The following is a 26,518-nucleotide window of genomic DNA, read 5'->3' as shown; positions in this document are numbered from 1 at the left end:
TTCATACCAAAGATATGTATGTTACTTTTTACGTTACAGTGACCTCATACTTAGGAATCATAGAATCAAAGAATGGCTCAGGTTGGAAGAGACCTTAACGTCCATACAGTTCCAACCCCCCGACCATGGACAGGGATACCAGACACTTGATCAGGTTGCCCAGGACATTGTGCAGCCTGACCTTGAACACCTCCAGGGATGGGGCATCCACAGCTTCTCTGGGCAAACTGTGCCAGTGCCTCACCACCCTCTGAGTGGAAAATTTCTTCCTCATCTCCAATCTAAATCTCCCCTCTTTTAGTTTAAAACCATTCCCCTTTGTCCTGTCTTTATCTGACTGAGCAAAAACTTACTCTCCATCTTTTTTAAGGCCCCTTTAAGTACTGAAAAGCTGCAATGAGGTCACCCCAGAGCCTTCTCTTCTTTAGGCTGAACAGCCCTAACTCTCTCAAGCTTTCTTCATAGAAGAGGTGCTCTGATAGTCACGACTTAGTAAATTATGAATGCTAATTAGTGAAACTTTTGTAAATTATTAGCCTAATACTTGTTTCTAATTTGGGGGGGAGAGAAGGGGTCATGTACACAAAATCAAAGAGGCTTTAAGGTATATGCCTAGTATAGTTTTCCAAAACTATCCTGTAAAATAACTACAGCAGTCTTGCCCCTGGTTTTGTCAGCTTAACAGCTCAGTGCCTGCCTAGATCAGGTCTGGAAGCAGATAACCATGATGACATTTGTATTACAACCATTGGTTTCACAGGTTACATGTAGTTAAAAGGAGAACTTTCTCCTCTAAAACAGCCATTTCTACCCATAGTAGTAGACACATTATCTATGTCAGTTTAATGAAATCTGTTTTAAATTAAATAAGGTTAAATTACTATTTACAGTGTACTAAGAACAGAATCTGTTGGTTTTTTTTTTCCAACTATTTCAGCTGGCCAGCTAAATGATGCCACGCAGTCCTGGTCATGCATATGTCCTTTCACCTTCAGAGTTACAACAAAGCACCACTACCACTACAACTGGAAAACATTTTTGCTTAATACAGCTCAAGGCTGTGGAGGTGATTTTCCAATTCCAGTTAGAGACATTACACTTCATCTTCTGCCTTGTAGGAGCTGTACATCAGTTGATTTCCATTCCTCCAACCTAGCTCTGGAAAAAAAAATATGAAAACTTGCTTTTGCCAAAATAAATGGGAGTGTAAAAAAGGAGAGAAACGAATTGGATGCAGTGTTAAATATTCACAGACAGAGAGGTTCATATGTCAAAGCCAGCATCTGTAAACTACATGGTAGATTTTTGTGTGCCCACTTCTACTTACTTGCAGTGTGTGGAGATTTTGTTTTGTCATTCACTGTGTTTAGAGCTTGGTTGTCATTAGATTGAAACACACCTTCGGCTCTTCTTTATTGCTGATTGTGCTACAAGTTCCTAAGACAAAGAATCCAAACTTACTTCATAAGGCTTTTACTGTGTGTGTCCTTGTTAAATTACCGCCAGGCTTTTTGAGAACAGCAATGTATTCTGTTTATTATGGACAAATGCAGTCAGAGAGGGGAAAGAAAAGAAAAAAAAAAAAAAGGCTGTTGAGCAATGCAAACATTTCCCTAGCTGAAACCTATGGCTTAAAGTATTTTGCTCATGCAAGCAGAAGAACTGTGTGTACCCAAGACTTCTAAAAGAACTCAAAGACGAAATAGTTGAGCTGCTAACGGCAGCCTAATCTTTCACTTAAACCTGCTTTACTAACACAGGCCTGCTTGGCAGAGGTATTCAATAAAGGTTTCAGGGAAGGTCAGAAAAATATAAATTGACTAACCTGACATCTGTGTAAGGGATATTATTAATAATTAGGAATACAATTAGTGAACACATGAATAAAGGAAGAGTCAGGGAAGAGCTGGCACAGCTCTCGTTAAGATAGATTGTGCTTCACAGTCATATCAGAGTACTTTGAAGAAGTTCAGCAAGATGTGGTTGATACAGTCTGTTGGGATTTCCAGGAAGCATTTGTAAAGGAACTGAGCAGTCACAAGCAGGATCAACTATTAGAGCTTATTCAAAACTAACAAGTGGTTTTCAAAACAGATGGTAGCTGAATGGAGGGACTGCTTGCCAACAGGCTGTTGTGAAGCCTAAGTAATTTGGTGGGTCAAAAGGCTGGTTAGTTAGACAGATTTATAGAGCTACAGAGGCATCAACACAGCTTCAGAAAGTTCCTGTCTGTAATTTTTTTCATGTGAGAAAAGCGTTTAGGGAAAATATCCTTTTCACTTGTTCTTATGGTCTTTGACCCCCACTGTTGGGTGCTGCTAGAAACCGAATAGTGGATGTCTTCTCTGACCAAGTAGCATTGTTCTCATGAGGGTGCAATGACACACATCTAAAATTTTCTGAAAATGCAGTCAGTGTTTTAAAATGGCATACTCTTTACGTATTTCACAGATGAACTGTTGTGATATATGACTACAGTGCAACATTGAAATGTTTTGAATACACTCTTGTCAAAATGTTTGGTTTTCTAGAAAGACATCTGCTAATCTGGGGACAAAGAGTTGCAAAGTAGAACATAAATATGTCATTTTTTACTGCCATGTGAGATAATATTATAACAGCCAGGCAGGCCATCTGTAATACTGTAATTGATTTCTAGCATCACTTGTAATTAAATTAGAAAAATGTTGTCAATTGTTCTTATTTATTAAAGAGCACATGCATATTTGAAACTGTTGAACAACAACAACAACAACAACAACAACAAAATATATATATGTATGCATATGATACCTGGGAGCTCTGTAGTAGAGAGTGAATAATACTGCAGGCAAAACGCAAGCCAGACAAAAGTACTGCCCACTCAGTGGTCTCAAACCTAAAATGTACCCCAGGCATTATAAGTCTAAAACGTACCTGACTCACAGATTAGACACACAGATCAATTACAGCATGAAATTTCATCCAATTATTTTCATATACACTGATGTGAAAAACAAGTGAAAACATCAGATTCGTAATTTTCTGAAAATCGATCTGGAGCTTCTGAACTGTAAAACCGTGCTAACTTAACCCCTTCCACCAAAGACCTCATAGTTAGATTTTTTTTTCATTCAATTTCCCATATATCATATTCATACCTTGCCTTAGGCTGTTTTATTCCAGTTTGTATTGTTCTGGTAAATATTGCTGCTTGTACAAAAAACGTGGTGGTTGTCTCATACTATTGTTAAAGTTCCGTGTTCTGGCTTATCTGATAGTTGACAGAATATAGTAATGACAATGTAGTCCCAAAATAATAAATATACATTTTCAATTATGGAAACTTACATGTGCTTTCCAAATTCCAGGTGCAATCTTACTCTTTTTCATTCTTTAAATACTTACAGGAAATAATAGTTTTCAAGTTAAAGTATTGATATTCAGAAGGCAAGCACTGAAGACCACTTTTGCACAGTGGCTTCACGATCTGTTATTTGATAATTAGTTTGTTCTTGTTTCAATAATTATTAAGTCCCTTTTTCATTATGTTAAAATAAAAACAGAAATTTATGTTTGCATTAAAGGTAAAACTTAACTGGTTTAAACATCTGCTCTAGAAATTAAATGCCTTACCCCCCAAAATACCAAAATAAAAGGACTAACATATCAAACAATAAATCAACATGTTTTAAGTTACATTTTGTTATAAAATGGTTTTATATTAGTGTTTTGTTATAAAATGGTATATGGCATGTATAAATAAGAAATAGAATATTTTATTCTTCCAGTTTGTTTAATATGTGCAAGTGGAAATACCTGCCTGAGATTTAAGCCATCTTTCTGCCACATTCAAGGTAGCTTCATGGACTTTTCAGGTTATATTTTAGTCTTGGGCATTCTGCACACAGTGTAACATTTTTGAGCTTTCAACAGCATCATTTCCTACTTCCTTTCTAATCTATGTGTTGTGAAAGAGCTCTCAGAAGTTGTATGTCTAATTTCCTGTAATAGATTTACTAGGAGAATTCTTTACCAGTGAGATCTGATGATCTTTTACATTACACTCATAATAGTACTCTCTGCTGATTTTCTCCCATTTATCACTTTTTCACAAAGCATTGAAAAGGGGTGCTTTTTAGCTTCTTAATGATAAAATATGATTGTAACTTTACAAGAAAATATGATTGTAACTTTAAAAGAACTAGCAAGTACATTCAGAGACAGTTTTTGAAATCATATTTAACTGACAACATTCTAATGTTATGGTAGGTTTTCAGTATTCCTGAACTACAAACAAGTAGTTTGTAAACTAAAACATTTTCCATGGAGTTAGGTAATCTGTAATTGCTATAGCTTTTGTTATTGCAAAATATATACAGAAGGTTTCTGACTCTTTTCCCATGATTTTTATTAAAGTAGCATTTTTGAAGGGCTCTGTGGAAACAAGGATAAAGTTCATGTTTTGTTATGTATATATTTACCTATCAGCAGAATTAGGATTTGTTTTTAGGGATGTACTGAGAAGAGGTAGTTGGTATTGTCCTACAAAAATCAATGAAATCATAATGATACTAAATAGATGATTGTATTATAATTTCATTATGTCAGCTACAAAATTCAATTATTACTGCCCTTTTTGGTGAATGGCTGAAAGAAAAAATTGATGTTCCACTCCATCTTCCATAGCTTCTGAGAATGTATTTGGCCTCTTTTGGCTGATTTCGATTGCAAATCAAGTCCACCTGAATATTTATAAATTAACAAATTATCCTCACTGCTGTCTGCCATTAGTTTAGGTCTCTGCAGAACTGCTGCAAGGTCAGGTGGACTGCTTCTAGCTCTCAGTTATATGCTGATTAGTGAAGATTAACATCTGGCATATCAAAAGCTATAAGCTCTTTATAACTTTTTTTTTTTTTTTTTTTTTTTTAATTGCCAGTAGGCTCTGTAGTATGAGCAGAACTGGCCCATAGTTGCTGAAAACTCTTCTCTTTAAAGATATTTCCATTATTTGCAGTAACTCACTCCTTCATCTTCCTTTTCAGTGACTGCATTATACCTAGAGTAAAAAGAGTAAACATCTTACCCCTTGATGATATGCAGATTAAGGGTTAGGACTTGGGTAGTCTGACTTTCACACTGGAAGCCTTGGACTTTTTCATAAGCCGAGTTTTTAGCTGATGAAAACTGCCACTCATTTCTGTTAATAAAGCCCAACTTGACTAACAGTTTCTGAGCCTGCATTTTGTGGCAGGTGTTCTAGTTGGTGGTGACCAAAGTGATGGTGATCCTTCACAATCTTTCATCAGTCGTTTATGACTGGCAATGTCATGACAAAGCCTGCCCAACTTGTTCAGATGCCTCGTGGTTTTCAGCCCTTTCAGAACTTCCTCTTTCCTTTCCTTTTATGAAGGTTCAAGTTTTTCTTCTAATTCTTTCTTCTATAATTTTTTTTTTTTTAGAAAAGTGTTCCTGAAGAAAACATGAAAGAAAGACGTATGGTTGTTATTACATCATCAATATGAGCAATAGGAAACAAATGCAATTTTAGAATATACTTGTAAAATATATGACATATCTGCATGGTTTCTTAAATCTATTTGTTTTATCGACACAGGAAATGTTCTGTTATTCTTTGTGCTTATTTGCAAAAATACTTGGCTGGGAAAAAAAAAAAAAAAAGAAAAAAAAAAGGTGTTAATTTTATAAAATCAGTTACTTTCTTTGAAGAGTGTGGTAGACTTCTTTTTATTCTATAGTTATTTCAATTTTAATTGATTGGTCTTTGATCCTTCCAAACAAAGTAATTAAAAGAGCTCATATAGAACACCTCTGCTAACTGGTCTATTTATGCAGACTGGTAGATAGAAAAATACCTTGTGTGTATTTGCACATCTGCATCCTAATTTTAAGAGATAGTTATTCTATAGTTAAAAATGCAAAATACATGATCTTTTACAAGTTAAATCTGCTTCTGAAAATTCTATTTTGGTATCATGTAGTGTATACATATAATTGAGCTTATCTCCACTGAGCTTACCATATAACTGAGTTTAACATTTCTCATGTTTTTAATATTTTTACAGCTCTGATAGCCATTGGACGATACAGCATGACAATAGAGACTGTGGATGTTGGATGGTGCAAAGAAATCACAGACCATGGAGCCACCCAAATTGCACAAAGCAGCAAGTCTCTCAGATATTTAGGGCTGATGAGATGTGATCAGGTAAGCAACATTTGCATGAACTGGTACCTACTTCAGAGCAAGTGTGAGAGAGTGAGTGTTGGGGTGTGTGTATGCAAAAGAAAGAGCTGGAAAGATTTGTATTTTCCTGTGCAGATAGGTTTGGCATTCACTAGTGTGGTAACTCTTCTAGTACACTGTGTTCATATATTTCACTAAAATGTATCTAGAGAACTAAAAAGAGCATTATAAATTTTTGCTGACATAGATTTTCAAAATACACCCACAAGCAACACCTACAACCTCAGATACTCACACAAGTTTTATGCAAAATCTGCCCTCTGAGAGTTTTGAATATTTTTGGCTAGCAGTGATTGGTATCTCATGTCATAACTGTGATAGACTGCTTTGTTTTAAAAAAAGAAAGAAAAAAGATAGAATACAATACTAAAAATACCACAGTGCTACCTCCAGAGTGATTTTCTATAAGTCTGTGTTCTTGTTCATATGCAATGGTTTTGAAAACACACAGGGAGGGATTTGGGATGCTGGAAACACCGATTTTTTTAAGAATATAGCTTTTGCACTTGGAATGTATTAGGAATGCCTACAAGTTAATTTCTCTTCATAATTAAAAAAAAAAAAAAAAAAAAAGTATATTAGTTTGTAGTTTTGTAATTTAAAGGAATTGAATGTAAGTGATAACTGTTCTCCTCAGCTGAGAGATAGGAATGACAACTATGTCATGTTAAAATTGTGAAGCCTTTGGGAAAAAAAGAGATGCAGGATTAGACTGTGTTAGAGCTAATGAATTGCACATCAGGAAGTCCTCACTCAAAATGTCAATTTGGTGGGATTGCCAGAAAAGTAGGAACAGTGTGAGGATAGACAGATCTAACTCAGTCATGTCTCCCTTATTTTCAGAGATCCAATTAAAACATTTATTCTGTATCTATATGGATATATTTATAGTAATGTTCAAGTGTACTGAATTCATATCTTTTAAACTGAAGCTTTACCCTCCTGTTTTAGCATCAGTAGAAGCCCCCAAGTAATGCTAAGAATGATAGAAGAGAGTTTCACTAGCAACAAAAGCTCTCTCTGCCTTTTTCTTTTCAGTACTGTACCGTGTTGTTACTCATCTCAGAATAAACATGCAGGGAAAAAAAAAAAAAAAAAAGGTTTTGTTCTAGTTTTATTCAAAATCACAGTGTGTGTATATAGGCTTCAGGAATCATGTCTCAGTTCAGAGATGAGAGAGAAAGATGTTTGGGAGCAGAGCAAAAATAGCTAAGATCTACTGGAGGTTCCGTCTCTGGTCTCAAATCTGAAAATACACCTGCAGGATTTGTTTCTTATTCAGCCATCATGTAGCAAAATTCAGAGTCCAGCTAGTGATTATCCTCATGAGCATACATGTATCTCTCAGGCATGCAAATTTCTAGCTGGATACAACCTGAACAAACACATTTTTTATTCTAAGATGCTTCCTGCTCAAAACCATTACCTTGCATCCTTTGCAATGTGTTAAAGAAGACACTTAAAACGAACAAACATTCAAACAAAACAGTATTACAACTGGCAATGAATAATAATTTCCAGGTCAGTTGCAAAGTTAGAAATAGGATTTTGCAAACCCAGCTTTAGAAAGTTTCCACTGCAAGGGGAGGTTTAGCACTTTAGAAGAATTGCTCTGTCTACTGAAGCTGACTCCAGTTAATCTCCTAAACTTGAGTGTTTTATAAGAGCCAATAGAAGAAAAGTGTGTGAGTCTCTTTGATGGATTGTGCTAAGATTATGTACTTAGAGAATGTTCAAAGGGTTACTTGACCTTGGGAATTAGATCTGACCCTGAATCACCTGATCAATTTTACATATATTTATTTGTGGATTTAGCTAATGTTGAACAATCAACAAGGATCTAATAAGTGCAATAATTTTATCCTGCCTTCTGCTGCTATAGAAAATCAATGACCTTGATGCTGAAAACAAGTTTTACCACCTCATCAGTTAAACTTTATGTACTACAGTCTGTATTTCTCTAATTGCTGGTTAATGCTTTCCTAGTTCTTTACAAAGGATTGTGCATCGTCTTTTGTGTTGTTAAAGTCAACTGCTAAAAGGAAAATAATATTTTCTGAGAAAGCTTCTGGGCAGATAAGAAAAGCGACGTTGATCCTGCATGCCCACACGTGTGTGCATTTGTATGCACACACACATGTGCATGTGTGCATGCATATGTGTATTTGAAGTATGGTGGCTAAAATTTGCTAAGATGTGAGCAAATGCTCTTAAAGCATTGTAGTAAAAAAAGCATTGTAGGGCACCACTGGGAAACATTTTCTTGCTTGTGAAGCCTTGATGGGAAATACAGCTCCACAGACAGAAAGAAGTAAGTATCCTTGACTTGAGAGTTTTTGGCAGCTGGAAGATGCCAGCTCCCTTTTTCCACTGCAAATGAACAGAGAAATTACTGAAGAAAATCATGTCTTCAACTGTCTCTCCCCAATATCATGCAGAACTAATTTTTTCCAATGGCTGCTCTATTAAATTAAAAATGTCAGTGTCCGGCACATCATTAAAGGGAATTCTTGGGTGGTGCAGAAGGGTCTATTTGCATGCGCTGTTGACTGAAATTCTTGCCTTTGGACTGTTGCCAGCTTGCAGTAAAGAGGGTTAGACTTGGCCCCTGTAGCCAACCTTGCTTTTCTAAGGCACTGACTGTGACACTGGTGCCAGGTAGCACTTGTGCCTTTCTAGGAATTCCCAGGCATCGGAGAGGAAGTACTTAAACAGAGTTACATAAGGAACATATGTAAGTAGACTTCAAATGGTTACCACTAAAATACTCTTTATGACCCAGGCTCTGTGGAATTTCTTTGATATGCAGTTGACATAAATTACAGGCGTCAAGGGTCCTCCCAAGAAAGATCAGAGAGGCTGCAAGCCTGGGCAAAGGCAGGCTCTGTTTTATGCCATTGATTATCTAAGTGCCTTCAGGCAATGGGTTTCAGTAGATGCAGAGCATTATTGATCCACACCATGAAAATAATCAAATTATTCATTTCTCATCAAACTGCTGTTGCCATGACCTTTCTTTTTATCATGTTCCCTGCCATCTAACATGCACACCACAGGAGCAATATGCTCTTTGCCTTAAAATAAATGTCGTTCTGTTTAGAAGTCTCATAAAAACGTTTTACCATGAGATCATCATAATGAGGGCATATATTTAAGTTGGAATTTTCTAATAAGCATTTTTAACACTATTTTTGCTACATTTAATGTTACTAAGTAGCAACATAGTCACTATTTACAAATCAAATACAGAGAAAATCAAAAATTGGTGAATGCTGAAAGTTTTTCAGAACTAGGCATATTAGAATTTTGTTTTACAAGATAGAAAATCAAAATATTCTTTTCAATGTAAAAACGCTAAAGGCAAGGTTAGTGAGAAAATTTCTCTTTTTAAATTTTCCTTAGCACTTGTCAAATTTGGCTCTCCTTGCACTGTGCAGCAGTGGTGTCTGAGCCACGGAGAGAGCTCTGAATGCACTGACGCTGCTGGGGCAGTGCAGGGCAGCATGGATGCTCAGGCATGTGTCCTAGTGGCAGGCTGATTGCCAAGGCCCAGCATGTTGTCAGGAAAATTAGCGCTCATGAGATCCTGTCATACAGATGTAGTGGTGTAACTTGCTACTTGCATTTCCATGACCAGCTCAGGTAGTGCTAGCTCTGTGATCTCTCCAGGCTCCTGTACTGTACTGCATAGGTGTAGTGAGACAAGTCCCATTCATTTTCAGTAACAGGTGGAGTTCTGAGAGCCTGTGGTCCAGACATCCAAAGGTATTTAGGTGCTTAGAAGGCAGACCCTACATGTTTTTGAGTCCCTGTGTTTTGGACAGTGCAGTTCCCAGTTGCCTACAAGCATACATCAGCACACTCAAAACCAGCAAGGCCCCTTGTCCCTTCTGGTTGTTTTCATGGACACTCACCAGCCATGCTGCATCCCTGGCAGAGACCCATCTATTAGGACATATGCTGCTTCCCAGTCAGAGCACAGACCTCTGTGCTGTCTCCTGATGCACCTCGTTCTCCATTTTCTGGGAGAATACCAAGAACTATCTGGAAATACATATTTCTACGTCTGCTTATGTGTGTGTGGGTGTGTACAGGCACCTAGCTGCACTTGGGGCTGCACGAGTTACCTGTTTCATAAAAACTAAATGATGTGGTTCTGATTATCTGCTTCTTCTGAAAGCAGTAAGAGAGTAGTTGATTGCAGCCTAGGCAGGATATTTTCGAGTTTTGCAATTGGAAAAGGCATAAAGGCTGTGGCATTTCTGTTTGGCACTCCCATGGACGCTGGCATGGCATGCCATTCCCAGGTCCCTGACACTGCCCCTTCCTGCTACTGAGGCAGCATGAGTGGCCACGGCTCCCACCCTCCCAGCAGCGAGGAGAACTGCTGGCTGTGGGCTCTAACGGCGCCCCAGGGCCCCGCTCCGTGTTCAGCAGGGGCAAGAGGGAGCTCAGGCTCCTCATCTCCCCGACTGCTAAGACAGGCAGAGGGCTGGCTGCAGAGTGTGGGGCGGTATTCAATTCACTCAGCTGAGCTTCCCGCAGCAGACACCATGACTGTCCATTCTTCAAACCAAATTTTAATTGTATCTCTATTTTTATCACAGCTTTTGAAAGTGTATACTTCAAAGTATTGCTTGTCCTTTCTATATGAAATTGATAAACAATGATATTTTCTTTATGTCCCCAAAATGGTTTCTGACACACACATACAAGTGATAGTTTACCTACTTTGAGAGGGCAGTTAAAAGGTGCTTACTTTTCTCCTACAGAAACTGACATCAGGACTTTTTAGAGCCGTGTGAGCAATCCTACGGCATAAAATAATGTCCCACATCTGATTCACAATTGGAAATCCAGATGTTTCAACCTTCTTTTTCTGAACATTTTGTACATTCCTACTCCTAAACTGACCTAGATCATATTTATTGCACCACTGTAGTTACTTATCTGTTCCCAATTGTTGCATTTTTCATATTTCTAAAATATATCAGAGAAAGAGAGCAATGTTTTCTGTGCTACTAATAGCTAGAACTCATTTTAAAGATCTCTTTGAAGCACTTCTTTATTGTGCTTTCACAACATTCCTTTCACAACATCCAACATTAAATAATGGCAATTTGAACTCTTCACCTTTATGGAAAATGGCTGGATATCACCTAGGAAATTGTGGCTAAAAACGTGATCTGTTTCTCTGGCTTATAGCTCGCTTGGCTGGTTGAACAATGTGTCAGAATAATCAGAATAATCTTCCCATGTTGTTTGCAACTTTTCTCACACAGATTTTCATATTTTGATATCCTTTTACTATAGCTGTGGTGCTATTTGCAATGGTTATCAGCCATTCTACCACTTAAATGCAGGAGACATTTCTTGAGAAGATATGCAGAAAAAAGACACTGAAAAACAAAGGCCTGCAAAATTTGACATTCACAGCTACATGTGAATGAAATGAAGTGAGTCTGACAAAGTTGGCTGTGAATGGATACACAATGTCAGTTAATAAATCGTCACAACTTTTATTCCTTGCATTATTATTTTTTTTTTATTTTTTTTTAGAAATTTGGTTTACATTAATTCATGAAAATATATCTGAAAGTCTGCAGCTTATTCCAGATGACTTTCTCAGATCACCTGTAGCATATATTTCTTATTAGAGTTTTACTGAGATTTCAGAGTGCAGAATTTGATAGGCAATACAACTGACAAATAAAATCCACAATATTTTATATTACAATGAAGAAGGAAGATGGATGGCCCCCAAACATAAAAATAGTTCATAAAAAATTCATTTGAATCTTCAGATTTTTAGATATTCAGTAGATTTTTTAAAGTAATTTGTCACTTCATCCTTCAATAAAGTCTGTTTTAGAAACATTTGTAAAAGTATACTTTGTACAAACTGCAAATCATTAGCCTGACTGGGATACAGCTCCCCTTGTGTATGAGGAAATACTAGCTCATGAAAAAAAATTATCAACTCAGGACAAAAAGATTTTTCTGTTTAGAATATATATATATATATATATACATATATATATTATATATTATATATATATAATATATACATATATATATGTATGTATGTATGTATTAGTAAGCATGACTTTTGCCATTTTTACCTTTCATCCACAAACTTTTAATTTAAGTTTGTAACTGAAGTAAGTGAAAGGAGACAAGATCTTAGGTGCATCTTTACGTTTCAAGTACATTTCTGAGCCAAACTGTTCTTAATCAGCATGGGAACAGCACAACTTGGCTATGGCTTGTTTTAATATAATTGGTACAGCTATTTTAAATTACTATTTACCTTCTGTCTTCAGAAATGCTAACAACTGTTAGCCTGATCAAAAACCCTGACAAACTGCTACAAGTTCATCTTTTATATTTTTAAGGGTTACATTTTGAGATTTGAAATTATTATTTTGTGATATTGAGGTCTGAAAATATCCAGTCCTTCCCTATAAAAAATTTATATAGCATTTTTTTTCTCTTAAATCGTTATAATTTGTTAAAAGGTCTTTGCTGCATAAAATAAAGAGTACTCTGATTTCTATTTTTTTTTTTAATTTTTTATATATAGTGTAGGAAATACCAATGTATATATAACTAATTAAGATTTTAGATTCATAAAATCTTTGAATACCATTCAATACCAGAAGCTAGTTATCCTTGCTTACCCACAATAGAAGAAAAATAACATTTAGAATCATGGAATCATAGAATATCCCAAGTTGGAAGGGACCTACCACAGAACGGTACGCCTCTATCGGGGAAGGTCGTCCTCTTCGACCGAGCGCGCAGCTTCGGGAGGGACGCACATGGAGCGGTGAGGGAGGAAGGGGACACCCGCCTAGCCAGCCAGATCAGCCGAATCAACCCTGGCGATCAATGGGGTGACAGATGTCGCAGCCAGATCGCCCTCACATCCAGGATCATTGAGTCCAACTCCTCAAAAATCAGACCAGATGCCAGAAAGCATTGTCCAAATGCTTCTTGAACTCCAGCAGCTTGGTGCTGTGACCACCACTCTGGGGAGCCTGTCCCAGTGCCCGATCAGCCCCTGGATGCATACCCTTTCCCTAACCCCCAGCCTGACCCTCCCCTGTCCCAGCTCCATGCCGTTCCCTCGGGTCCTGTCGCTGTCCCCAGAGAGCAGAGCTCAGCGCCTGCCCCTCCGCTCCCCTCGTGAGAGAGCTGCAGGCCGCCATGAGGCCTCCCCTCAGCCTGCTCTGCTCAGGGCTGAACAAACCAAGGGACCTCAGCCACTCCTCATGCATCTTGGCCTTCAGACTCTTCGCCATCTTTGTTGCCCCCTTTTGGATGCTCTTTAATAGTTTTATGTCCTTGTTATAATGTGGTGCCCAAACCTGCCCATAGTACTCAGGGTAAGGCCGCACCAGCACAGAGCAGAGTGGGACAATCCCTTCCCTCAGCCAGCTAGCAGTACCTTGCTTGATGCACCCCAGAGTACATCTGGTTTATTTCTCTTTGGTTTTCAATACATCAATTTTAATACAACGGTTTTTAAAGACAGAACTTTTTTTTTCTTCCGAGTTAACTAGAATAACAGACCCATTATGTGTGTGAATGAAAGCATCTGCTAAAATACAAAAAAGGATTCTTTATACAAATTTCATGTTTTTGTACTTATAGGTCAACTCTTTCCTTACCAAAATATTTTATCTCCTAGGCTGATAGTTCAGCAACAAATCTGTGGCAGTAGGCTGAAGATGGAATCTTCCTGAGTTAATCAGTCCATCCTTACTGTTATAAACTAAAAAAACTGAACACATCATACTGTAATAAAAGGATGGGGCCTCAGGTACTGATCACTGGTTCAAAATCATGATATCGCCAACCATTAAGGAAAAGCACAATGTGAAGTAGTCAGAATTTTTACGATTTTAATAATAATAATAATAATAATAACGTTTTCTTTTCAGAAGCATTGTCCCCAGAAACTTCAAATCACTTTTGCCAGCTGGCAAAATTTGGGAATGTTATCTCTGTTAATATTACAGGTCCCCATTTTGACAAGTGTTAAAATAACGTGCTCAAATTATTGTTACCGTAGCAGAGTAAGAAGGAAAATATCAGATGCTACTAATTCAATAGATAGAAAGTAATCTGAAAGAATATTTATCACTATGTAAATAAACACTGTCATTTCCTTCTGTATGATTCTTTATTAACTGCAATTTTTATAAGTACGAACAAAGCAAAGCATGGAGTGTCATCATAAATTTGAAATAATTATAATACTGGTAATAGTTTTACCTTGTAAAATTGTATAGCTGTAGCCTAGAAGTTCATCTGATTAAAATGAACAGAATTAGCAAGCCAACCAAACAGCCAAAGTAACAGCTCTTTCAGAATGGTTTCTTTGATATAATAGAAAAGTAAGTCCTCACAGTAAGCAAAGAGAATTGAGACTGAAAATCTTTATCACTTAAACAACTTTAATATTCAGTAATGTGGTGGCAGTAATGATTAGCACAGCAAGATCTGAGACTCTGGCTCTTCTAGAAAACTACACAAAACTACACAGACATGAAATGAATTGTATTGTCAGTTTGCAGTAACGCTTTCCTCTCTATGACTGCAGCAAGGACTGGCAGTTTGAGGCAATAGCTTTCACCTGTGTAAACAACCACAGCAAAGAATCTCATCCCTCTAAGACCATACCTTTCTGTCAAGATTTAAGCAAAGAACTATAAAGGAGGTATATTTCACAAGAAACCTTGCTATGTTTTCTAAAATCCTTCCAGAAGTGCTACCATTAAATACTAGGCAGTTTGTCTGTTCCATTTGTTTCATTTCACAACATAGAAATGATTACGGATATTTCTGCTTGCCTACTTCTTCCCCTTTTCCAACTATAAGTAGAAAAGAAATTGCTGGCTTAACACAATTAAGTTGTTGAATGTCATGATAATAGTAGTACATCAGTATTTGTGGAGAAAAAAAAAAACAATATATATATATATACTTGTCAATTTCATTATTTATAAATCCACAAATAATGTGGCTGTATGTGTGTGTATGTCCTTTTTTTTTAAATTTTTTAACAACAGCATTCATTAAGTCAAAATACTTTTTTGTTGTTGTTGAAATTGTAGGGGATTTTATTTGGACTATAGGATATTGTGCTAATATCAGTAGTGGTGTTATTTTATTAAAGTCCTAAACAAAGGCTCTGCCCCTGGGCATGAGGGCAGTCACTGAAACTCTGTGGAATATGTCTGCCTTAGCTGATCAAGTGCACTTCACACAAAACGTTTCCAGAAATCTTTAATTTTGTTATGGCTACAGGCAACAGTTATAATTGGGCCACCTGAGAATAAAATTCATTCAACTATTAGCAGAAAAAAAAATCAAACATTTGTTATTAAGTGCACTTTTTATAAGACACTGACTTGAGAAAACAAACTATTTCTTACGGAAGAGGAAGTATATATAAAAATATATGTTTCTTAATATCTCCAGGTGTGAATATTTTGGATTTTATTGTTGAAACATTTTAAACAATGGAACATAAAATGTACCCAAAATCCATCATTATGGGTGTATGCAATGACTACAGAATCATTTATTTGTCCACTACATGCAAATTGGGTTTTCAAATAATACTATATATTTCAAATTATTTTCAAATAATACTATATATTATAATGAATGGCACACAAATTTCAGTACCCATAATGCTGCAACCACCCCATAAGCAAAAATTTCAGTAACATGATTAGAAAACCCTTTTAAACACATGAAAGTTTACATAAATGAAAACACCTGCTTTGTCCTAAGGAAAATGCCTCATGATGTTATGAAAGAGCTAAGTTAGATACTATGCAGAGATTGTTTCAGCAGTCCATACCTGTGAGATGTAACAGGCAACAGAAGAACATAGCCAAGTTTTCCTAACAAGTTTTAATAATGCATTTTTGTATTAGTACTTTGCAGTATGATTTTTTTGTTTGTTCGTTTCTGGGGGGGGGGGGGGAGGCACAGGCGGACTGTATGTGATCCTGTTTTTTTGTTTGTTTGTTTTAATTATTATTAAATGATGTGGCTGCTTATTGATTTCACTTACTAACTTGGAATAGAGAAAATTTTTTCTTCTGAATTATCAAGTGAATTGGATGTTACCCTGGAGCTTTTCCTAATGTAGAAAGCCTTTTAGATTAATGCTGAATACTGTAGAGGAACACAAAAGATTCAGTTCAGGTGATGACCCTACTCCCACTTTTCAGTATTACCCTGAGTGTCACTTGGGAACAAACTTCTTGGGAAGTTTTAGTAGCTTTAGAACTGAATTCTGTGACTGCACTTCCTACTTAGGAAGAGTTTCTGAGTTCCAGGCAGTCCTACAACTCTTGTTAGCAGTGTAATAAAGGATTTCCCCCAGTAAAAAACAAAGGGTTTTAAAGCCCCTGTATTTGCCACTTAGTATTCCAATACAAGACATTTCTTGGTCATGATACCAACTTTTAGCCAGTTAGCTGAAAGTAATTAGAGAAGTTCTGCATAGGAAAATTCCTTAAATCTCTGCTTGTCTTATTCATTTATGAATGAAGCTGGCACTCTCATTAAAAAGAAACGTCTAGTTCAACCAATGGTTTCAATTGTAATCCCTAATTTATTTTAACAAGATTAGGAAAACTTGACTCCCTTGAATTTAATCAGATCTGTCCTGGGAACATAATGGAAGTAAAATGCAAAGAAAAATAGACCCTAGTCCTAAACAATTCCCGCTAGGATGATTTGAAGTCTTTAGAAAAATTTTATTTTCTGTTCTAGAAACGAAAGAAAACAATGCTGAAATTGTTACTGAAGCTGTCGAATGACATAGCACATTTAAAAGCAAAACCTGAATATTATCTAGTTACTATTTATGTTTGCAGTTTAAATTTTGACATGAGAACTCAGGGAGGATGCCATAAAAGAAATTACGGTGGTCCATAGCAGATATCAGTGATGTACTAAATCAATAAATGCTAGCAATCACATCAGGTGAGTTAATTTAGCATACTGGATCAAAAAATGGAGTATTTTTCTGTGAGTAGCTTATTAATTGAAAACTGTAATTTCGTTAGACACTGAACCTGAAAAATCATGAACCTGAAAAATCAGCACATAAATGCCAATTAGTTCCTTCTGGGAAAAACATTTACAGACTAGAGGTGTTTTTTTCAACTTTCCTGATGTTGATCATTTTAGTTAAAAGGGAGAAGGAGTTATGGACACTGGTTTCCCAGTCTTACCCACATTAGTAAGACATTACCCACATTAGTGGGTAAGTCTCACTAGAGTGAGACTGTTTTGAGCTTGATGAAGAACTACTCTCGCAACCCTTTTGTGGATGTTCTTCTACTTCATATGGACTAAATACTCTTCATGTTCCTCATTCACAGATGAATTCCTAACTATCTCATACAGAAACATTCTTTTTTTGCTAGTGCAAATAATATGTAAGTGTTCTGTGCATATCCACACTATCATCATAAGAAGAAATTAAGGACGTCCCACCTAGATAACATTCCTTTATCACAAACCCAAACGTACTGTCCTGGGAAATACGGGTTTTGTGAAGATTCTTTAATCAAAAAGGACTCAAAATCATGATTTCTAGGTAACTGCTCCAATTGGATTAAGAGGGGATGATATCACTTGATCCTGATAGTTTCTGTAACCTATTTTCTCCTTTGCTTTTATGAATCAGCTCTTTCTGTGGCCTGGAATAATTTTTTGTCAGTCAGAAAAGAAAAAAAAAAGTTTCAAACTGAACTTCATTGCTGTTTTGTTTTTTCTGTTTGATGACCATATTCACACCAAGCTAATAGTTTGACTCTTAATAGTAAGGACTGCATTCTTTCAGTATGTGTTAAAATGTAATTGAAAGACTATTCAAATGCAGATGAATGCAGATGAATGATTATGTATTATGTGATCTAACTAGTTTATGTTTAGCCAGTAGTCTTCCTTTTGACAACTCAAAACAAAAAAGAAAGTCCTGTGGAAGAAAAATAAAACATTTTAAAGGGTATTAAGATGTGAAGATTTTTATTTTTCATTCAGTGAACAAGACTGTTTAAACTGAGAAGGAAAAATTGCTGTTTATGTAATTAGTTTATATAGGGAATGGCATTCACTGCTTTTGTCTTATCACCATTCAGACTGCTTCTAAACAATGAGACAGAAGCTTCTGTTCTAATGGTTAGACATAAGACTTCTTTGCATCTTAATCCTACCATTAGGAGAACTGATGAGAAGGGTACCATGGGAGTTGACTCAGATGTTATATATCTATTTTATTCATTAACAAGGACCACATTTTTCTTGACTTCTCTACTTTTCCGCTTTTTAGATAGTGTAGTTTTAGTCTAATAGTACAGAAAATATAAAATACTAAAAATGTTACGCTCTTTTAGTGATTGATCTAATTTCCTGATGGTAAAAGAAGCTATCAAAATATGCTGGTAGGAAATATATATTGTGGCTTAACTGTCTGTGTTTGTTTCTCATCCTGCATCCCACTGCCAAACAGGATCTTTTTTAACCCTTTTCTGTTGCGTGGTCTTATACTGAATTTATTTTCTCCAGAATAATTTTTCACTATTCACTTTTTTCTTCAGATTTAAAATATTTACATTTTACAAAAGGTTACATATATTTGATCTCCATTTATCATGGATATTTTTTTCATGGAGAATTTTTCAAATGACAGATTTGTAGTTACTTTGCTGTTCAATACCACTTGAATTGTTGCTTAGGATCAAACTAACAAATTAAAAAGTTCTTATGGTATTTCACCAAAAAAATGCAGAAAACCTTCTACTGTTTGGGTTTTGGTCATAAAATATCTGACATTGTTATAAAGTCATTTCTGCAGTGGTTTTGCCTATCCTCTGCATGCTTATGTTTATTTTTTAACTGCATTTGGCACTCAATATCAAAAGTGTATTTCTCTTCTTTAGTAAAGTAGTAACTAGTAATAACTGTATTAAATATTATTTATACAGTAATAATTGCATTTATTTATTTATTTATTTATTTGTAAACTATAATGGCTAGTGCTGAATGGTTTACCATGGATTTCTTCATAGATTTTGAGACTAAAAGACAACACTGTATCATCATCTGTCTTCCTGATCGTTATGGGCCATCCTATTTCACTTAAGTTAGCCCTGCACTAAATACATTATATCTAGCTAGACTATTGCTTCTGTAAATGTGTTCAGTCTTTGGTAAGATATATCAGGACATGGAGGATCCATGGCTTTCTCTGATCATTATCTCTCTTCTGGTGTTTGAATGTCCTCCTCATAACAAATTTGCCTTATTTGTTTCTTGTAACAGAAAATCTTCTAATGATATTGCATCAGTTAGCTCTCTAAAAACATAATATTCATGCTATTCTAACAAATAAGACCTACCAAGTGTGTGTTGAAACATAACAGCCTCTATTTACCGCTAGTATTAGCAGAGACCTAGTAAATGAACAGTATCTCTTATTTAAGTTTCCCATTAAGAATAAGCAGCTGTCTGTGGTAAGCATCTTCATTCTGGCTGGTTAACCATTAAGAGAAGTTTCTGGTAATATGATAGATTCTGCCATGGCTCTCTGAGCCACAAATTTAAAGAAAAGAACTTTTGACTATTTTTGAATAGGCAAATAGTAGCAAATACAGCTTAGGGGATACTTCTCTTCCAAGCAATATTCTGTGAAGCGTTGCTGACAGTTTGAAAATATGTATGTATTCAGCTGTAAATATCAGATATTTCGGAGGACTTGTGCTATGTCTGATTTCATTTTGATTCATTAAAAGTCACTTCTTGTTTATCAGCACTGGAAGATGTTTCTGTAATGTAGTAATTTGCCAAAAGAGTACAGTGTGTGTTATAAAGGAAAGTTAAACCAGTTTTCTATCCAAGTCAGTCTCAGCTAGATGAAACTTCCAATGAAGATTGAGTGTTTCTATTATCAAAGCAGAAGAACTGGATATTAAACCTTTCATTTATCCCTGTCATTGAGTGCAATCACTGCTCAGAAGGATGCACTCCTTGTTATCTTTTAAGGACAAAAATATTATTAGATATTGTGGTCACTGTGCTTTAAAATATTATTCCCAAGATGGGTCTTTGTAATGGTAGTAAATATTCTAGTACAGTTTTTTACTTTTGGCCTTGAATGTGGGACACAGTGGGGAAAAAAGCAACAAGTGATATCTGTTGTACATGCTACCGATCTAGGCTGTTTAGTATTTAATTGTAGTATTGATGTATTTTAAAATGTCCAAGCATACAGCAAGGATTTTAAAGAGAACTACCTAGAAGTTATAGTTCTTCAGTTAATCTTTCATTTATCTAAAGGATGAAGGAAGCTGTCTAGTTCTGTGATATGAACTGCAATCAGCTTAAAAATAATTGACAAATTAATCCCTTAACAGTGCTGCAATTGTAAAGGTGTTAGGTTTAGCTAGGCTTGTCTGATTGCTTTGTCTAATCAAGAATAAAGGTGCTACCTTTGATGTTTAAGATTTAGGAGGGACATCCCTGACCTGACAAGCTTTTATATTTTAATTATTGATCCCCTTATTTCTGCCCACAAAACCCTTTGTGTAGTGCTAGCCTTACGCTAAAAGGCTAAAGTAATACCTTCTACCTGTGAGGTATACAAAGACATGCAGGACTTTGAATATTCAGAGAAGTTGACCTACATTACCAATTGATATACCCGCAATATAGAATAGCCTGCATTTTTTCTCCTTGTCATATTATCTCCTATTTATTATTGCAGCCACTCTGAGAGCCACTATACAGTGCAAGTTCATTTCAGTAGTGCTGATTGTGGACCTTCTACTTAGTATGTGCAAAAATGCTATAATTCTACCATAAATTAGATGTAATTGATAGATGTAATCAATTTTCATTTTCCAAAACCAAGAAAATCTTAGATTCCAAACCTATGTCTGCTTGAGTAAGCTGGAATGAGTGTGCTTACACTTAAAGATGAAGAAATCTGGGCAGTGCATTGTTAAACAATATGGCTTTTCTTTGAGTAACTATGTTTTGTGCTCCAGGGCAAACCAGCTTGGTCCAGCATGGAATTAAAGTAGATTGATAGATTATTAAATACTGTTGCTTTTTTTTTTTTTTTTTTAAACAGAGATATTTTCAAATGGGGATATTTTGTCTTTTTTTTTTTTTTTTTTGCTTTCAATCAAAAATAATCAAACAGTATGTACTAGAATGTTATATAAAATTTCTCCTTTTAATATGAAATTGAACTCTTTTTTTCTTCCTTAATAGAGCATCACATTCTGTACATTTGTGGTAAGTGCAGCCTATTGTATCAGCAGACAGTCCAATCCTGCAAGTCTTCCCAGGAGTCCGGAGCTTGGTTATTTATTTAGCTTGCATAACATTATCGTTTTCATTCACTTTTTGCCCATCATGGATTCTTTTCTTCAACTGCAGGTGAATGAAGCCACAGTGGAGCAGCTAGTGCAGCAGTATCCACATATAACCTTCAGTACTGTGCTACAGGATTGCAAGAGGACATTGGAACGGGCTTATCAAATGGGATGGACACCCAATATGTCTACTGCCTCTTAACCTCCTACACCAACACGACAGGTCCACCACCCTGCTGCATTCAGTAGATCTAATGGGACTGCAGGGGGTTCACAACCTTTCATTGTGATGTGTACAATGAACACAATATACATGGTCTGTTCTGAAAGTAGTAGGACTCTTTTTTTTTTAAATTTATTCATGAGAATAGAAAAAAGGATTAGAATTTTTCAAGGTAGCACCCTTCCACATCTACACACTGCTGCCAACGAGTTGTCCAGTTTTCGTATGCCTCCAGGAACGCCTGGACCGGAATGCTGTTTAGCTCCCTCGTCACGGCCTCTTGAAGCGCCTCTACCGATGCGTGATGCTTCCATTTTATTCTCGGGAATAGAAAAAAGTCTGGCGGGGCCAAGTCGGGGCTGTAGGGGGGCTGAGGCAGCGTTGCCACCTTGTGCTGGGCAAGATACTCCACTATACGGAACGCTGTGTGGCTCGGCGCGTTGTCATGGTGTAGCTGCCAATTGTTGGCAATGGCTGGGCGTACATGAGCAATGTGTTTTTGCAGTCTTGTGAGGACTTCCACATAAAAAACTGCATTAACTGTTTGTCCGGGTGGTACAAACTCTTTGTGGATGACTCCATGTCGATCAAAAAAGCAAATGAGCATGGACTTTTGCTTGGATTTGCTCATTCGTGCTTTCTTGGGGCGTGGGGAAGCAGGGGTGTGCCATTCTGTGCTCTGCTGCTTACTCTCCGGGTCGTATTCAAACACCCACGTCACGTCACCAGTCACTACATTGTCCAAAAAGTTGGGCTCCTCATTCACATGATGAAGAAGATCCTGGCAGATCACTTTCCGGTTGGCCTTTTGCTCCTCTGACAACACTCGCGGCACAAACTTCGCTCACACTTTCCTCATGGCTAAGTTTTCTTTCACCATCTCAAAACCTTGGGTTTGAGGAATGCTCAAGTCATCAGCAATCATTCTGATACTCATCCTGCGATCACGGTTCAGTAAATTTTTCACTCGCGACACATTTTCGTTGGTCTTGCTGGTCGAAGGGCGTCCGGAGCGGTCGTCGTCTTCCACTCTTTCACCTACCTTCTCGGAACAGCTTGTGCCACTCAAAAACACCCGATCTACCCATGGCAGCATCACCGTAGGCCTCCTTAATCATGTCATGAGTCTCTTTGCCCGTTTTACCAAGCTTTACACAAAATTTGATCACGTATCACTGCTCCAGTAAACGCTCCATGATTCTCCTTGACAAGGCGTTTCGATAGGTGTTCACAGTACAAGGCAGACCACCTTTCGTCTGCCCGTTCGCCCCAGAAAAAGCCAGTCCTACTACTTTCAGAACAGACCATGTAATTGTGAGTTTACAGAGGTTGCAGTAAAATAGAAAAAGCTGTACACTGACTTTGATGTACTGTACAACTAAGTACTGCTATTGAAACAAAATTTTAGAAATGCATCATATCTTTTTGTTTGCATAAAAGATATAAATGTCTTTGGCAGATTTCTTGAAGTGGATTCCTACTAGTTTTATGGGTAGCTTGAGTTATAAAAGATATTAAGCTTGTTTTCTTCTGTTTACTTTCCTTTGCCTTGGTCATGTGCGTTTTTGATTTTTAGTTGGCAACTCAGCTGGGAGCTAAACTTGATGCATCTTATTTACTAAAGCTACCCCATGAATCTTAAGATGCATAGTGTATAAGAAAATCTACGAAGAATTGTGATTGTCTTACAGACTTTTTGATAATTTTACAAGTCATTATTTTGAACAGAAATCTTATAAATGATGACAATGACTGAATGGATATTTAAAGGACAATCATACTTCTTTTATTTCTTTCACTTCATAGAAATGGTATCTTCTTTCTTTTTTTTTTTTTTGTTTTGTTTTGTTTTGTTTAAAATGGTCACATAGTAGATGCTGTACAGATTTCCAAATCTTTTCATATTGCAATTTTTGCAATGTTTAACCTAACACTGAAAACCAGTTTCCACTATATAGTCAAGCAGGAATTGAATACACAAACAATCAGAAATAAGTTAACAGACAATGTTTAAGTATCTGACTGAGAAAAAAAAAATGTTGTTTTTTTATTTGTTTGTTTTTAAGTGAGTTTGTCTGCTCTGACTATGCTGTTTTATTGCTGAACGGGGCAATTCAGATGAATGGTTAGAAACCAATAAGGGGATTCCTCTCATTTCATGTGTGGTTGTTATTTTACAACAAATCTTACAATGCAAGGAATGCTTACCTCGATAAAAGCCTCTAAACATAAGGCCTACTGTAGGTATTATTTTGTCGGACCAGATGCTTTATAATACAGTGTAAGCAAAAAGAATACCAACAGTAAATACATAAAAAGGTTAAATTTCTGTGTGTCACATTGCATTCTAAGGAGTAAGTTTTGACAAGGGGATAGTGAAAATAAAGATATTGCAGCTTCAATTTGAAGTTGCATTAACGTTTAAAGTATTACCATTTGGTTAAGAATGTTTTTATGTGTATAACACTGGATATTTGTTCTTCAAAGGTAACAGCGTTTTAATCCAAGGTATGAAATGCTTAAGCTTCAGTTGAAGAGTTGCTGTTATTGTAAAAATGTTTTGCTAATCCAGAAAGTTTGATGCAGCGTAACCTAGAGAGCTTGTTTAGTATGGCTGTATAACTCTGTAAAACTGTATGTTGATTTCCATGGCATAATTTTTTACAACAGAAACGTCAACTCACAGTAATTCCAGTGAGAGTGTTGAATGTTTTCTTCTTAGACTTTTCAAAATGGGGATGAACTAATTTCTTTTGAAAAATATATAGTAAAGTTTTTGCTTTAAATATGGTAAATACATGTGAACATGTGTAATGCTGGGCTTTCTATTTACTCCAAAATGGCAACAAATATTTTCAGAATAAAGCCAATTAATTATATTGCAGATATAGTACAGAATCTTAGTCATTTTTCCTTTAATGTCTTTTTATGAGTGCATTAAAACTATTCACACAATTTGTAAGTTTCTATTTTTCCGTGAAACTTTTAACCTTGCAATGGGTTGCAATAAAAGAAGAAAGAAAAATGTTATGTCTTTTGTTTATCTTTGCTACTAACAGAAAGACTGAAGTCTCAATCTTGAATATACTGAACTCATCTGGACATGGTCTTCAGCAAACTGGTCCAAGCTGGCCCTGTCATGAATGACAGTGATCTAGATGAGCTCCAGCAATCTTTTCTAGTCTCAAATACTCTGTAATTCTATTTAAATTTATGTATATATATATTACAGACCTAGAGCAAGTAGGCCATCTTATTTCACTTCTGCTGTTAAGTCACTTCCAGTAGTTCTGCATTTGACTGGCTATTCATCTGTCTCTTATTTTTCTGAACTAATTAATCTTTATAGATCTCAGTGTAGCTAATTAATTTCCATGGATCTTACCATTAACATCTTTTAAAACTTTATGTGGTGTAAAACTTCTACACATAACCATAAACATGTCATAGAATCATAGAATATCCTGAGTTGGAAGGGACCCACAAGGATCATTGAATCCAACTCCTGGCACCACACAGGTCCCCCCAAAAATTCAGACCATATGACTAAGAGCATATCCAAACGCTTCTTAAACTCCAACAGGCTCAGTGCCATGGCCACGTACCCAGGGAGCCTGTTCCAGCACGCCACCACCCTCTCAGTGAACAACCTTTTCCTGATACACAGCCTGACCCTCCCCTGTCGCAGCCTGACTCCATGTCCTTCTAACTGCGCAGTTGCCACAGATATCTTGTTCATTTCCTTATAACTAATCAATGTTTCTTAAATAGTTTGATAAAGATAAATAACAATGTTACATGCCTTTAATTTTTGAAATGTCATTTAGGGGAAATGCTATTTACAGAGAAAGAAAAGCTACTGCCCCTTGTAAAAGGAAAAATTACCCATTTTCTTTCACTCAAAATTTACAGTGGATTCAAAAACCATGGGCAACTTCCATGCTGGATTTCTTAGGCTGCAACAGTCCTGCTTTACCAATAGCGTCTTTTTTCCTTCAATATCTTAGTGGGAACCTGCCATTAAGGTAGGGATGCAGTGACTCAGCATTTGCCTTATCAAAGCTGGGGGCTTGTTCAACCTGCAGACAATGATGTTAAGGGAAACTCTAAGTGTTTTCTTAACTAAGAAGTAGGTGGCTGTAGAAGAAAATGAGGCACTTTGGACCTGCACAAGAGGCAATGATTACAAGATGCAGAAAGGGAAATTTTCATTAGACACACACACACACACACACCAAAAAAAAAAAAAATCTTACTGTGACTGAAGGTGGTCTAATACTGAAATAGGTTGCCTAGAGATGTGCAATCTCCATCCTTGGAGGTACTCAAACCTGGCTGAACAAGGCCTTGAGCAACCTCTCTAGCTTTGAAGTTGGCCCTACTTGAGCAGGGGCTTGTACTAGGTGACTTATTGTGTGGTTATATTCTGTGATTCTAGACATAAATTGCATCCCGGGCCCTTCATCACCCAAGCTAGCCTCTGTTCTGAAAATGTAGTCACAGTTTCTCTCTCCCTCATAAAAGGGACACCCAAATCCAGACTGCTGTGGGCTCTGCAAACACCAGAAATATGGACCCTTCACAAGGAGTTTATAGTCTTTGCAGGATTTTCAGACAGATAACCTTGTA

At 36.5% G+C, this 26,518-nt stretch overlaps 1 protein-coding gene across 1 annotated transcript in view; it reads left to right on the top strand.

Moving 5' to 3' along the window:
• The window catches only part of FBXL17 (F-box and leucine rich repeat protein 17), a 311,268-nt gene extending 287,615 nt beyond the window's left edge, over positions 1-23,653 (top strand). Inside the window, exons 9-10 of the mRNA XM_032206399.1 lie at positions 6,069-6,211; positions 21,731-23,653. Of these exons, the coding sequence (XP_032062290.1) occupies positions 6,069-6,211; positions 21,731-21,868 (281 nt within the window). The 3' untranslated portion in view covers positions 21,869-23,653. The remainder of the gene's footprint in view (positions 1-6,068; positions 6,212-21,730) is intronic.
• The last annotated feature ends 2,865 nt before the right edge of the window (positions 23,654-26,518 follow it).

Source organism: Aythya fuligula, chromosome Z, assembly GCF_009819795.1.
Source record: "Aythya fuligula isolate bAytFul2 chromosome Z, bAytFul2.pri, whole genome shotgun sequence".
Taxonomy (NCBI): domain Eukaryota; kingdom Metazoa; phylum Chordata; class Aves; order Anseriformes; family Anatidae; genus Aythya; species Aythya fuligula.
Note: the sequence above shows the minus strand (reverse complement) of the source record. Positions and strands in the feature narration are given on the sequence as shown.